This window comes from Chiloscyllium plagiosum, unplaced genomic scaffold (assembly GCF_037043375.1).
Source record: "Chiloscyllium plagiosum isolate Xiang-an unplaced genomic scaffold, Cpla_swu_hap1 HiC_scaffold_3, whole genome shotgun sequence".
NCBI classification, from domain to species: domain Eukaryota; kingdom Metazoa; phylum Chordata; class Chondrichthyes; order Orectolobiformes; family Hemiscylliidae; genus Chiloscyllium; species Chiloscyllium plagiosum.
The window spans coordinates 74,566,205-74,582,076 of NW_028270141.1; the positions used below are offsets into that span (position 1 = coordinate 74,566,205).

The window sequence follows — 15,872 nt, forward strand, 5'->3', positions numbered from 1 at the left end:
CTAATTGATTTTTAGCGACAAAACGTCCAAAAGTGATATGCAACATTGTAAACCAGCAATGTCACTCCAATGCATTATATTTAAGCAATAAATCAATAATACTGCAACTCTGTAATATCTAGCTCAGCTAACCCATCAAACCAAATAACTTTATTTATTGAGAAAATAAATTAATAAATTATAAGAGCAAGCTGTTTTGATTTGTATTTTGAACATATTTCCAAAGTTATCAGAAAAAATTATGGCATTTTATTCACTTTAAAGTTGCTCCAAAAATAGCTTATTGGTCTTAAACAGTCAGGTAAAGGACAGTGTAAACTGTCAAAAATATTCTCAGGTCTCTATCTTCAGTTTATCACACCGTTACTTGGAAGCTTACCAGCAGTGTGAGAAGTGTAATTAGAAAATAAAGAGCAGCTACAATTACTGTTAAATTGCTGGATTAGAGGATTGAAGAGTTAGGAAGTGGTGGAGCAAGAAACAGAAAGACAGACAAAATACTTCATATGTGTGGTAGATTCTCCATACGTCATCTCTGGATAGCCTTACATATGTGGACAAGTTATGGCTAGGAAGAAAGCCATGAGTCTAGCAGGGGCTAAATGGGCTCAGGTGATAACCGTGGTCAACATTTTCAATGTGACAACACTTAGCAAGAGAACAAAAAAAGTTTATGGTTTGAACTATGTGGTCAAGCCCAGTGAATGTATCTGTACATCACAGACAGAATTTAATCAGGTGGGTGGATGAGTGAGCAAATGAGACAGAGTAAAAGAAGAGGCGGTGCTGCCATATTGATCAAGGAGTCAATTACCACAGTATGTGAGCATGATTTCTTAGATCTTTCCTCAAATTATGCCAAATGGATAGCACCTAAAAACACATGATTTGGGGAGCGTCCTTTTTATCAGAGATGTCCTATAGGAATATATGGACAGACATATGTAGGCAAATCTCAAGAGAAATGTAAAAATAATAAGATTATAACAGTAGGGGACTTCAACTTCATCAAACTTAACTGGAATAGACAAAGTATGAAAGGCTTAGAGGGAGTAGAATTCTTAAAATACATCCAGGAGAGCTCTTTATGCCAGCATGTAAACAAAATCTAACAAGAGAGCAGTTAGTGTTGGATCTAATTTTAGGCCAAGTGGTAGATGTGGTAGTGGGGCGAACATTTCAGTGGTAGTGACCATAATTCAGTGAGATTTAACATAATTATGGATAAGGACAAAGCTGTGAAGAAATAAAGATTTTGAATTGGGAAAAGCCAATTTCAATAAAATAAGACAAGGCAAAAGTGGACTGGATAAGCTATTTGCAGGAAAATCCACATCATATCAGTTGGGGACGTTTGAAATTAATAGTGAGGGTGCAGGGCCAATACGTTCCTGTAAAAGGTAAAGGGTAGGATTAACAAGTCCAGAGCACCTGGGACATATAGGATTCGTTAAGGTAAAAATAAAGGAAGCTTATGGCAGATACTGGAGTATAGAAATTGCAGGGAATTGCTTAAAAACTAGGAGAACAAAGAGGGGTCATGAAAAAAAAGCAAGTAACATTATGTAAAATCCAACGGTGTTTTTTTAAGTATATAATGGGCAAGAGAATAACTAGGAAAACAGTACACCCATTATAAACCAAAGTGGCAACATATGTGGGGATCCAGAAGACACTGTTGAGGTTTTAAATGAATACTTTTCATCTGTATCCAGAACAGAGAAGGACGATAGATGTAGAAATCTGGGAGGGGATCTACAATATACTTGAATGAATCAGCATCGAGAGAGAGGTGGTATTAATAGACTTGAAAGTGGATAAATTCCAAGGCCCAGATGAGATGTACCCCAGGCTGCTTTGGGAGGCAACAAAGGAGATATCAGAAGCTCTGACATTAATTCTCAAATCCTCACTGACCCCAAGAAAAGTGCCAGAGGACTGCAAGATAGCTAAAGTGGTACCATTAACATCTGTGATTGGAAACTATTGGAAAAGTATTGAAGCACAGAATTAATTTCCATTTGGACAAGCAAAGCGAAATCAAGGATAGTCAGCCCTTGGCGGACCACATCTAACAAATTTGATTGAATTTTGAAAAGAATTGACAAAGTATGTTAGAGGAGAGTAGTACAGCTGATATGGTTGATGTGGACTTCAGTAAGCTGTTGACAAGGTTTCAAATGCAGACTGGTTAAGAAGCAAGAAGCCCATGGGATCCAGGGTAATTTGGCAAATTGGATCCAAAATTCAATGGTTAATCAACTTCACCAACACCTTCCACTTTGACCTCAAGTTCACATAAACCATTTCTCACACCTCCCTCCCCTTCTTGGACCTTTCTGTGTTCATCTCCGGCGACTGACTCAACACAGACATCTACTTCAAACCCACCAATTCCCACAGCTACCTTCACTAAAACTCCTCCCACCCACCCATGTAAAAATGCGATCCCATACTCCCAATTCCTCTGCCTCTGCCATATCTACTCCCAGGAGGAGCAATTCCACTCCAGGACATCTCAGATGTCCTCCTATTTCGGGGACGGTAATTTCCTCTCCCACGTGGTCAACAATGCCTTCCAGTGCATCTCCTCCACTTCCTGCACCTCCGCCCTCAAACCCCACCCCTCTCAACCTCAACAAGGATAGAATCCCTCCCCCCCTCCACTCCACTAATATCCGGATACAACACATTATCCTCCACCATTTCCACCACATGCACTCAGACCCCACCACCAAAGATATATTCCTCTCCCCACCCCTATCTGTGTTCCGCAGAAACCATTCCCTCCATGATTCCCTTGTTAGGTCCACACCCCACCCACCAACCCTCCCTCCATCTTTGAGGAGAAAGTGAGGTCTGCAGATGCTGGAGATCAGAGCTGAAAATGTGTTGCTGGAAAAGCGCAGCAGGTCAGGCAGCATCCAGGGAACAGGAGAATCGACGTTTCGGGCATAAGCCCTTCTTCAGGAATGAGGAAGGGCTTCATTCCTGAAGAAGGGCTTATGCCCGAAACGTCGATTCTCCTGTCCCTGGATGCTGCCTGATCTGCTGCGCTTTTCCAGCAACACATTTTCAGCTCCCTCCATCTTGCCTTGCCGCCGCATGCGGTGCAAAACCTGCAACCACACCCACCACCCCCCCACTGCTGTCCAAGGTCCCAAAGGATCTTTTCACATTCAGCAGACATTTTCCTGCACATCCACCCAACTCATCTACTGTGTCTGTTGCTCTCGATGTGGCCTGCTCTACAGGATGCCAACTTGCTGAGTGTTTCAGGGAACATCCCTGGGACACACGCACCCAACAACACCACCACCCTGTTGCCAACCACTTCAACTCCCTCAAGGACATTCAAGTCCTGGGCCTCCTCTATCGCCAATTAAAAGCCACCCGCCAACTGGAGGAAGAATGCCTCATCTCCACCTAGGGACTCTTCAACCACACAGCATCAACATTGACTTCACTAGTTTTCAAATCTCCTATCCCCTTACCTCATCCCAGATCCAACTCTCTAACTCAACACTGCCCTCTTGAGCTGTCCATCTTCCTTCCCACCTATCCGCTCCACCCTCCTCACCAATCTATCACAATTAACTCCCACCTGCATCCACCTATCACCTTCCTACCTACCTTACCCCCAGCCTCAACCCCACTATCCCTCTATCCCTTTTCCCCTCTCCGCATTCCTGATGAAAAGCGTTTGCCTGAAATGTTGACACTGCTGCTCCTTGGATGCTACCTGAACTGCTTTGCTTTTCCAGTGCCAACCTTTTCAACTCTGACTGCAGCATCTGCAGTCCTCACTTTCTCTTAGTAGCAGAAAGCAGAACATGATGCTCGACGAATGTTTTTGCCATAGGTAGCCTGTGTCCATTACCACAGCTTTCAGTACAGATCCCCTTGCTGTTTGTTGTGTACCTTAATGATCAAGATATGAATGTTGGAAGTATGATCAGTTCACAAGATAACAAAAATTGGTGGGGTGGTAAATAATGAGTAAAGCTTTAGATTTCTGGACAATATAGAGGGTTGATCAGATGGGCTGAACAGTGGCAAATGGAATTTAATCCTGAAAAGTGTGAGGTGATGCATTTTAGGAAGACTAACAAGGTGCGAGAGTCCTTAAGGAAAGGTAGATACGGTGGTTAAGAAGCTATTTGGGATTCTTGCCTTTGTTAGTCAAGGCATTGACTAAAAGAGCAAGGAAGTATTGATGGAGCTGTACATAACATTAGTTACGGCCACAACTGGTGTACTATGTGCAGTTCTGATCACTACACCATAGGAAGGATATAACTGCAATAGCGTGGATGCAGAGAAGATTCATCTGGATGCTGTCTGGGCTATAGCATTTCAGCTATGAAGAGAGACTAGGGAGGCTGGGATTGTTTTTCCTTAGAGCAGCTATGGCTTAACGGGGAAATTTGATTGAGACGTACAAAGTTGAGAACATAGATACAGGGGCCAATATTCAGGCAAAGTAATTTTAAAGTAAGAAGCAGAGGTTTATAGGGAACCTGGGGAAAATTGTTTTCACCCAGAGGGTTGTAGGTATCTGCAACTCACTGCCAAAAATGATGGAAGAGGCATGAACTCTCAAGACATTAAAGGCTACTGAGAGGGACACATGAAACTCAAGAGGATGCAAGAGCATAGGCCAAGTGCTGAAAAATGGAATGAAAACAGATGGCTATTTGATGACCAGCATAGACAATGGGCAGAAGGATCTGTTTCCGTGCTGCAAAATCTTAATGACCCTCTGACATCTGCATGCACAACTCTAAGTGATGTGTAACATAAGAAGCAAATATAAGCTCCTCCTGCTGTATGAATATTCAGATAGGCCTATGTAAAACAATGCTTGATGAATGAAATCTGTGGTCTGGGATATTAAAGTATCAGAACATTTATGTATTTAAGTGCTATGGGTTAACTGATAAACTTACCCATAAAAGTGTTTTAATTGGTATTATTTCAAAACAGACAAATAATTGATAAACTTGGTTATCAATATGCAGAACTATGTAATTCTTCAGAATACAAATTGGACTGTGAAAATTAGTATGTGAACAACAGTAATCAAGACAGGTGTGCACACCATTCCTGCATATTTAAACATGAAAGCAGTGCATGTGAGCATGAAAATGGCTTTAATCAAACCCCAGTTATACGTTGGAAAAAATGCAGGTAATTGGACATGCTTGAGATTAGTCTGTTTCATAATTTTAAGCGTCTAAAAAGGAACCAGCAAAATGAATGTCTGATAATTCTTATCTTCAAAATGCTTATTCACTGCAGGAAAACCCTTAGTACTGTTAACACTTTAGACAATGTTTTACACAGAAAATCAATCGAATGCCAAATGTTCTATGTACTTAGACTACTCGTTTATATTTGTTCAAAGGTCCAGTTCAGGCTGTCAGGAAAGAATTTAAGTAGCGGTCATCTTCATGAATGGACTGAATTCCACGAGAAAATGTGAATATCTTTAGAATGAAATAGCAACAACTGAAGCTGCAAAAGATTAAGCCTCAGCAGATTTGAACCTAAATGTGCTCAACCAATGTACGGTAGCAAACAATAAAGCCAACAGAATACTGAACTACACAGTCAAAACAGTACAGCACAATTTAGAGAAACTTGCCATTCAAACTGCCTAGTTCTCTACTGAGACCAATTCTTACTGTTAAGATGCAGAGTAGTAAGCACTTTGCAAGAAGTAAAAAGACTGCTATTGAATGCCAAATATCTGAGTTATAAGGAAGGATCAGTGTTAGGTCCACTGCTTTTTGTCATTTATATAAACTTGGAATTGAACATAGGAGGTATGGCGAGTAAGTTTGCAGATGACACCAACATTGGAGGTGTAATGGACAGCAAAGGAGGTTAATTCAGAGTACAACAAAATCTTCATCAGATGGGCCAATGGACTGAGGAGTGGCAGATGGAGTTTAGCTTAGACAAAAGCAATTTACTGCAGATGCTGGAATCTGAAACCAAAAGAGAAAATGCTGTAAAATCTCAGGAGGTCTGGCAGCATCTGTAAGGAAAGAAAAGAGCTGACGTTTCGAGTCTAACTGACCCTTTGTCAAAGTCCAGCTTTGACAAAGAGTCAGTTAGACTCGAAATGTCAGCTCTTTTCTCTCCTTACAGATGCTGCCAAACCTGCTGAGATTTTCCAGCATTTTCTCTTTTGGTTTTAGCTTAGATAGAGTGGTGCCGCATTTTAGAAAGGCAATTCAAGGCAGGCCTTATATACTTAAAGGTAAGGTCCTGGGAAGTGTTGCTGAACAAAAGACAATAGGTGCAGGAGTAGGCCATTCTGCCCTTCGAGCCTGCACCACCATTCAATATGATCATGGCTGATCATCCTTAATCAGTATCCTGTTCCTGCTTTACCTCCATAACCCTTGATTCCACTATCCTTGAGAGCTCTATCCAACTCTTTCTTAAATGAACTCAGAGACTGGGCCTCCACTACCCTCTGGGGCAGAGCATTCCACACAACCACCACTCTCTGGGTGAAGAAGTTTCTCCTCATCTCTGTCCTAAATGGTCTACCCCGTGTTTTTAAGCTGTGTCCGCTGGTTCGGCACTCACCCATCAGCGGAAACATGTTTCCTGCCTCCAGAGTGTCCAATCTTTTCATAATCTTATATGTCTCAATCAGATCCCCTCTCAGTCTTCTAAACTCAAGGCTATACAAGCCCAGTTGCTCCAGTCTTTCAGCGTAAGGTAGTCCCGCCATTCCAGGAATTGACCTCGTGAACCTACGCTGCACTCCCTCAATAGCCAGAATGTCTTTCCTCAAATTTGGAGACCAGAACTGCACACAATACTCCAGGTGTGGTCTCACCAGGGCCCTGTACAGCTGCAGAAGAACCTCTTTGCTTCCATACTCAATCCCTCTTGTTATGAAGGCCAGCATGCTATTAGCCTTCTTCACTACCTGCTGTACCTGCATGCTTGCCTTCATTGACTGGTGTACAAGAACACCCAGATCTCTTTGTACTGCCCCTTTACCTAAATTGATTCCATTTAGGTTGTAATCTGCCTTCCTGTTCTTGCCACCAAAGTGGATAACCATACATTTATCCACATTAAACTGCATCTGCCATGCATCTGACCACACCCTGTAATCTCCTAACATCCTCCTCACATTTCACCCTGCCACCCAGCTTAGTATCATCAGCAAATTTGCTAATGTTATTACTAATACCATCTTCTATATCATTAATATATATTGTAAAAAGCTGCGGTCCCAGCACTGATCCCTGCGGTACCCCACTGGTCACTGCCTGCCATTCCGAAATGGAGCCATTTATCACTACTCTTTGTTTCCACGTATGGAGTCAGCTATTACGAGGGGGCATAGCTTTAAATTAAGGGGTGGTAGGTATAGGACAGATGTTAGGGGTAGATTCTATACTCAGCGAGTTGTGAGTTCATGGAATGCCCTGCCAGTAGCAGTGGTAGACTCTCCCTCTTTATGGGCATTTAAACAGACATTGGATAGGCATATGGAGGATAGTGGGCTAGTGTAGGTTAGGTGGGCTTGGATCGGCGCAACATCGAGGGCCAAAGGGCCTGTACTGCACTGTATTTTTTCTATGTTTCTTCTATGTTCCATGTTCTCTGTCAGCCAACCAACTTTCAATCCAAGTTAGTACTTTGCCCCCAATACCATGCGCCCTAATTTTGCTCACTAACCTCCTATGTGGGACTTTATCAAAAGCTTTCTGAAAGTCCAGGTACACTACATCTACTGGATCTCCCTCGTCCATCTTCAGAGTTACATCCTCAAAAAATTCCAAAAGATTAGTCAAGCATGATTTCCCCTTCATAAATCCATGCTGACTCTGACCTATCCTGTTACTACTATCCAGATGTGTCGTAATTTCATCCTTTATAATAGACTCCAGCATCTTTCCCACCACTGAGGTCAGACTAACTGGTCTATAATTTCCCGCTTTCTCTTTCCCACCTTTCTTAAAAAATGGTACAACATTAGCCACCCTCCAATCCGCAGGAACTGATCCCGAATCTATCGAACTCTGGAAAATAATCACCAATGCATCCACGATTTCTCGAGCCACCTCCTTCAGTACCCTGGGATGTAGACCATCAGGCCCCGGGGACTTATCAACCTTCATACCTAACAGTCTCTCCAACACCAATTCCTGGCAAATATAAATTCCCTTAAGTTCAGGTCCTTCAGCCACTGTTACCTCAGGGAGATTGCTTGTGTCTTCCCCAGTGAACAGAGATCTGAAGTACCAATTCAATTCTTCTGCCATTTCTTTGTTCCCCGTAATATATTCCCCTGTTTCTGTCTTCAAGGGCCCAATTTTAGTCTTAACCATTTTTTTGCCTTTCACATACCTAAAAAAGCTTTTACTATCCTCCTTTATATTTTTGGCCAGTTTACCTTCATATCTCATTTTTCCTCTGTGTATTTCCTTCTTAGTTAATCCTCTGTTGTTCTTTAAAAGCTTCCCAGTCCTCCGTTTTCCCACTTATCTTTGCTATGTTATACTTTTTCTCTTTTAACTTTATATGTTTCTTAACTTCCCTCGCCAGCCACGGCCACCCATGCCTCCTCCTAGGATCTTTCTTCCTATTTGGAATGAACTGATTCTGCATTATACACAGAAATATCTGCCATTGTTCCTCCACTGTCATCCCTGCTAAGGTATTGCACCATTGAACTTTGGCCAACTCCTCTCTCATAGCTTCATAGTTCCCTTTATTCAACTGAAATATTGTCACTTCCAATTGTATCCTCTCCCTCTCAAATTGCAGATTGAAGCTTATTGTATTATGGTCACTACTTCCCAATGACTCCTTCACTTCGAAGTCCCTGATCAATTCTGGTTCGTTGCACAATACCAGATCAAGAGTTGCCTTCTCCCTGGTAGGCTCCAGCACCAGATGTTCTAAGAATCCAACTCGGAGGCACTCCACAAAGTCTCTTTGTTGAGGCCCAATACCATCCTGATTCTCCCAGTCTACCTGCATGTTGAAATCCTCCATAACATCTGTAGTAACATCTTTGCGACAGGCCAATTTCAGCTCCTGATTCAACTTACATCCGACATCCAGACTACTGTTTGGGGGCCTGTAGATAACTCCCAAGAAGGTCTTTTTACCCTTAGAATTTCTCAGCTCTATCCATACTGACTCTACATCCCCTGATTCTAGGTCCCCCCGCGCAAGGGACTGAATATCATCCCTTACCAACATGGCCACCCCACCCCCTCTGCCCGTCAGTCTGTCCTTAGGATAGCACGTGTAGCCTTGAATATTCAGTTCCCAGGCCCTGTCCACTTGAAGCCATGTCTCAGTTATCCCCACAATATCGTATCTGCCAATTTCCAAAAGAGCCTCAAGCTCATCCATCTTATTTCTAATGCTACGTGCATTCATATATAGTATTTTTAATTTGTTAGTGCCCTCACCCTTCCCATCAACTCCTATTTTACTCAACCTTACAGCATGATCCCTTTTTGAGTTTTCTGCTTCATTGATACAGTTGTCTTTCTTGACTTCCCTTGTTCTAACTTTCCCTTCAATTTCCTTCTTAAACATCCAGTTTGTCCCCTCCCCCCCCACTACTTAAAAGTAGCTGTGTTGCAGTAGCAAACCTGCCTGCCAAAATGCTGGTCCCCAACCTATTAAGGTGCAAATCGTCTCTCTTGTATAATTTATGCTTACGACAAAACATACCCCAGTGATCCAAGAATTTAAATCCTTGTTTCCTGCACCAGTTCCCCAGCCACACGTTCAAGTCCATTATCTCCCTGTTTCTGGCCTTACCAACCCGAGAACTGGAAGCAAACCAGAGATAACCACTCTGGACGTCCTGCTTTTCAGCCTTCTTCCTAGTTCTCCGAAGTCCCGCTGTAGTATGTTCCTCATCTACTTCCCGACATCATTTGTGCCGACATGTACCACCACTTCTGGCTCTTCACCTTCGTCCTTGAGGATTTCCTGCAATCTGTCTGTGATATCTTTAACCCTGGCACCAGGAAGGCAACACACCATCCTTAAGTCCCACCTGCTGCCACAAAAACCCCAGTCAGTTCCTCTCACTACGGAGTCCCCTATTACCACGGCTCTGTGCGATGTCCGACTCTTCCAATCTGTCTCCACGCCAACTTTTGATTGACAGACCTGGCCGCCTTGCGGACTGGCAGTGTCATCTGTCTCTGTTTCCAAAAGATTTAACTTGTTCCTGACAGGTACTTCCCCCAGGGTGTCTTGCACCTGTCTCCTCTCTGCCTTCCTCATTGTCTGCTCTCTTTTGCTCTGGTCGGTGTAATAACCTCGCTGAAGGTCTTGTCCAGAAAGATCTCGTTCTCTCGGAATGCAGGTTCATAGTTCCTTGAAAGTGGAGACCCAGATAGTCAGGATAGTGAAGAAAGCATTTAGTATGCTTTCCTTTATTGACCAATGCACTGAGTATAAGAGTTGGAAGATATGTTGCAGCTGTACAGGACATTGGTTAGGCCACTTTTGGAATATAGTGTGAAATTCTGGTCTCCCACTTATGGGGAGGTAGTTGTGAAACTTGAAAGGGTTCAGAAAAGACTTACAAGACTGTTGCTAGGATTGTAGGGTTTGAGCTATAGGCAGAGGCTGAAAAGACTGGGGATATTTTCTCGGAGCATCGGAGGCTGAGAGGTAACCTTATAGAGGTTTATAAAATCATGAGGGGCATGGATAGTGTAAATAGATAAGGTCTTTTCCCCAGGGTGATGGAGTCCAAACCTAGAGGGCACCAAAACTAGAGGGCATAGGTTTAAGATGAGAAGGGAAAGATTTAAAAGGGATCGAAGGGGCACCTTTTTCATGTAGAGGTTGGTATGTTAATGGAATGAGCTGCCAGAGGAAGTGGTGGAGGCTGATACAGCTACAATATCTAAAAGGCATCTGGATGGGTATATGAACAGGAAAGGTTTAGAGGGATATGGGCCATATGCTGGCAATTGGGACTAGATTAATTTAGTATATCTGGTTGACATGGATGAGCTGGACCAAGAGGTCTGTTTCCTTGCTGTACATCTCTACAACTTGATGAATGACTGGTGAAAGTTCAGCTTTTAGCATACAAAGCAGGTGCTAATAAAGAGCATTCCAAAGGTGGTGCAACAGGTATCCAAATTTTAAAATTAAGTTGCAAGAGGAGGACAAGGCAACAAGTTCAAACAAGCACAGAGAGAAAAACAAAATCAGGAAATAATTCTTCATGAAATGATTGATGCATGTAGAAACTGAGATTTAAAGTTGAAAATTCTGGTGCATTCTTGAGAATAATTAGAACCTGAAATAGGAGGGGGCTGGCTATTTCTGGAGGTTTGTATCAAGATCTTCCAATGCCCACTTTCATCCAAATATCATCATCTGTCCTGAAGACTCTAATAACTGAATGAATGAATTTCACATTTACAACCAGAAATTCTCTCGCTACATCTCCTCGCCTGCAAAATCCAAAACCCAATTCTGCACCTATATTTGGTTCAGCTTCTTTTTTTACTGCTTACATGTCTGAGAAATGATTTAGACTTTTCCGTATACCAAAGGTGCTGAATAATTCCAAATTGCTGTCGTTTCTAGATCCTACAAAGTGGTTGAAAACACACAAACATGATTTCAAAAAGTTGCAGAAAAAAAAATTATTTGCTCATTGGGAAAAACGATTAGCCTTTGAAGCTTTAAGTGACAAAATAATTAAACATTCAAGAACTCACCTTTCTTGTGGAACTGCAAACCAATACTCTGGTTGTTTGCCCTTCTTCACATATTGATGCATCGTAGTCAAATTATATGATACAAATGACTTTCGCATAGGTTTCCCAACTTTAATGCAGAGGAACATAGGTGGTTTCTTACTCTTCTCCTCTTTTGATGGAAGCATATCTGAAAATATTTAAATATGAGCAATGGGAGATCTAATCCTACTGATATAAGTGGAGTGATGTAATTAGAAAGAACTAATGAAATTATGATTAGTAAATCAAATAACTCTGGCTTCTAATTACCATTTACCCCAAATGGACTCCCCAAAAACCTTTTTCCTTGACAATCATTTTGTTCATTTCTCCTAACATCTACTCCTTCAGTAGGACATTAGTTTCCTCTTGCATCTCACTAAAATTGGTTGGGATGCCTTCAATAATGAATGTACCATACAAACACAAGCTCTCATCATGAGAAAATCTGATAAAGTTGTTCAAATTCTGTGAAACTTTGATCAGGCAAATATCAAAAACTATTGCCACTGTTCAGATATTGTTAGGATGTTAAATCCCTGACTTCAAAATGAAAGCTAATTAAATTATTCTGGCTGTGTCAGCTCTTTGTAATTCAAGAATAAGTAGTTGGGCAGCGAAAGAGCAAGTGGAGCAATGAGATTAGCTAGGTACACTGACCTAAACATCTTCCTTAAGGAAAGCATTCTACGTTCCAACCTATCTCTGTGGAAATAAAATTCTCCTAACCTTTCCTCTCACTCTCTGATAATTTTAATCTAATGAGTCTTCATCATAGAATCTCTATCCAAAGCAGTGGTCTCTCATTATTTCCCTCATTGAGACATTCTGAACATTACAAAGAGCTCTGAAAATACATTCAGCCTGATCAGCTCCAGCAGTTAAAGATAAATATCTCAACCCTCTCCTCATACATACATTTACTTATCCCTGTATTTGCTGGATGGGTTTACCTACTTTCTACAAGGGGACACCCAAACATTGCACACAGTACTCTGCTGTGTCTTAATCATTGCCAAGTGAAAATTTATAATAACTGCTTGAAACTTATATTCTATTGTCTAAAATTATAAAACCCAAAACACTGATAACCTTTATTATAACAGCATAAAAGATCATTATTTAATTGGCTATGTCACTGTATGCATCTCTTTTAAAAAGCAAGTGAATAAATATTTTAAAATATTATAGGTCTGTTTCCGTTACTATTTCTAATTGGACATTACATATTCCGCTAACTGACAGAACAAAACCTCTTAAATTTGATTTGTTGATGGTGAACTTATATCCTCTAGTAATCAAGTTGGTCAGTAGTGGAAAAACAAGTCGTGAAACAGAATCAAACAGTTTAGAGAGAGATTTATAGATTAAGTAAGTGGGCAAAAAGTTGGCAAATAAAAATGTGGAAAAATGTAAAGTTGTTAAATTTTGGAAAGGAGAACAAGAATATCATTTAAATGGGGAAAAAATGCAGAAATCTGTAATACAAAAGGGACTTGGGGGAACTTGTACATGAATCATAGGAAGCTAGGGCACAGGTGCAAGCAAGTAGTCAAGAAAGCTAATAAGATGTTGGTTCCGGTTTCCAGGAGGTTGGAGTATAAGAATAAGGAAGTCTTACTGCAACTGCTTAAGGTGCTGGTGAGATGGCATCTGCAGTACCTAGACTAATTTTGGTCCCCTATTTAAGGAAAGATATTATTTCATTGGAGACAGTTCAAAGAAGGTTCACAGGGATGATCCCTGGTATGAAGGGATTGCCTTATGTACAAAGGCTAAACCAATTGGGACTCTACTCTGAAGTTTACAAAAATAAGAGGTCATCTTGTTTAAACATATGATCCTTATGGGGCTTTACAGGGTAAATGTTCAGAGGATGTTTGCCCTCATGGGAGCGTCTAGGATCAGACAGTATAATCTCACAGTAAAGGGCACCAATGTTACACTGGTATGAGGAGGAATTTCTTCTCTCAGTTGAGGGTCTTTGGAAAGTTTTGCCATAGATAGCTGTTGGGACAGAGCTCTCACATCCATTTAAAGTTGAAATACATAAATTCTTGGTCAGTCGGGGAATTGAGGGTTGTGGGGAAAGGGCAGGAAAATAAAGACAGAATGTCAGATGATGTTGAATGTCACACCAGCCATGACTGTATTGAATGGTGGAGTAGGTTCAAAGGGCTGAACGGCCTACTCCTCATCCTATTTCTTACGGTTTTACACAAATTTTGAATGCACACTTAATCATTTCTAAACCTCTTTACATAGCTGTACTCTTACATTCAAAAAACTTCGGCATCTCAGCTCCTCCGATCCTTTTTGCGTCATTCCTTAGCAGTCCTCAAAAATATATCTCACTTATCAATTTTACATAGTCCCCGATACTAAGTGTCTATTGCACTAATCGGTCTATATCCTTCCGAAATATTTAAGAATCCTCAATTGTTTGCCACCACAAATGGTGACAGAAACAGAAACTGGTGACTAGCTTTTAAAAGGAAAGAAACACATATGTAGAGAAAAATGTTAACAGTATGGGAGGAAAGCCCAGGATTGGAACTAAATGTAAGGTCATCCACAGTTAATTGACAGAAACATAATGAGCCAAATAACAGTGTAAAATACTGTGATTATATGATTCAATAAGAAGTGAAATATTTGCTGTTTACCTTCAATTGGTCCTTTAAGTTTGTTAAAGAAAGCTTGTAATTCTGATTGACAACCAGCTTCAAAATTATCTTCCTCAATTACTTCCGTCAGAGCAGATTTTGTCATTTCATTGTTATTTCGATGAACACCAGATGAATAAACCTGCACCAAGGGAGTTCTACTCCCTTTAGTCAAGTCATTTTCTAGGTTGATTCCTTTGTTTTTATCAGTTGAAAGGTCACCACTATTACAAATAACTTCATTGTTCACAGAACTAACCTCATCTAAAGGAACACCTACCATTTTAGTTGGGCTTTCAAAAGAATGAATGCACATTTTTGACAATTGCCCAGTCAAAGTTTTTTGAAACACGGTTTGTTGTTCACAGCAATCACTAATTTTCACAAGTAAGTCAGGTTTCTTACTTTCCAGTGTTTCAGACAAGTGTGTTGATTTCCCTTGAGTAGTTGAATCCTTTCCGTAATATCCTTTGTCTTGCAGGTCAGACTCCACAGAACTGATTTTTGACAGCATATTTTTAGCAACATCCCTACCAACAGCAGCATGTTCCTCTTCAACTGGGGATGGTGCAAGTTCTGTAAAAACTTCATCAGATGCATCTTCCATACTTTTTTGGACAGGATAACAGTTCTCCAAGGAATCATGTGTCTTCAACTCACTAGTTTTATTCATACCCTTGAAACGATTAAATGGATTTAGGTCCTTCTCAGCAGATAGATCATCCCAATCTCCAGGCCTATACAGAGGAGAGAGATCCTTTGGTACATCACTGTCAGGATAAATGATGTATGCACATGTGATGTTAAACAAAAATTTAAAATAAATGAACATAAAAGTGTCAACAAAACTTAAAATCTTGAAATGAAAAATGTAAATGAGAAAATAACTTTAAATTATTCAAATACAATGCAGTACAAAAGGGTACAAGATGGATAATATACATATTAACTTTAAATCTCTGAATTCTGACTCTGACTTAACGATGTGAAACCACAGCAACATGGCAAAGTAAAATCAGAACTGGTTATTTTATCCTATAAAGTCTGTACATGAAGCAAGTATTGTAGATGTAATGAATACTTTTTTCCCATAATTTTATTTTGAAACTGTTAAACTATTTTAGTTCCAGTCCTCCTAGTTCAATCAATTGCTTTTTTTGCTGTGTCATTTAAGTTTTCTGCTTTCAATATTTATGCCCTTCATCACCAATGCAGTGGCAGCAGTGTGTACTGTCTACAACATGCACCACAGCAACCAGAGATTCCAAACCCATGAAATCTATCACTATCACGACGAGATCAGTAGATGTATGTGAACACCACCCCGACAAATCTCCCTCCAAGCCACAAACTATTCTCACCTGGAAATATATTACCATTCCCACTTCATTTTCACTGGGTCAAAAAACCTAGAACTCCCTTTCTAACAGCA

The 15,872-nt window shown here is 40.8% G+C and overlaps 1 protein-coding gene across 5 annotated transcripts in view; it reads right to left on the reverse strand.

Annotated features, from left to right (window-relative positions):
- The window catches only part of ncoa7b (nuclear receptor coactivator 7b), a 126,527-nt gene that overhangs the window by 25,364 nt on the left and 85,291 nt on the right, over positions 1 to 15,872 (reverse strand). For 3 of the 5 annotated variants that reach the window (XR_015753481.1, XM_043683927.2, XM_043683919.2), the window contains 2 exons: positions 14,441 to 15,210; positions 11,754 to 11,922 (listed from right to left, as the gene is read on the reverse strand). Coding sequence is in view for 4 of the 5 variants with exons in the window: in XM_043683927.2 (XP_043539862.1) it covers positions 11,754 to 11,922; positions 14,441 to 15,210 (939 nt within the window). In the remaining variant the exon portion in view is untranslated. The remainder of the gene's footprint in view (positions 1 to 11,753; positions 11,923 to 14,440; positions 15,211 to 15,872) is intronic. The other 2 variants (XM_043683925.2, XM_043683932.2) reach the window with 2 other exon arrangements.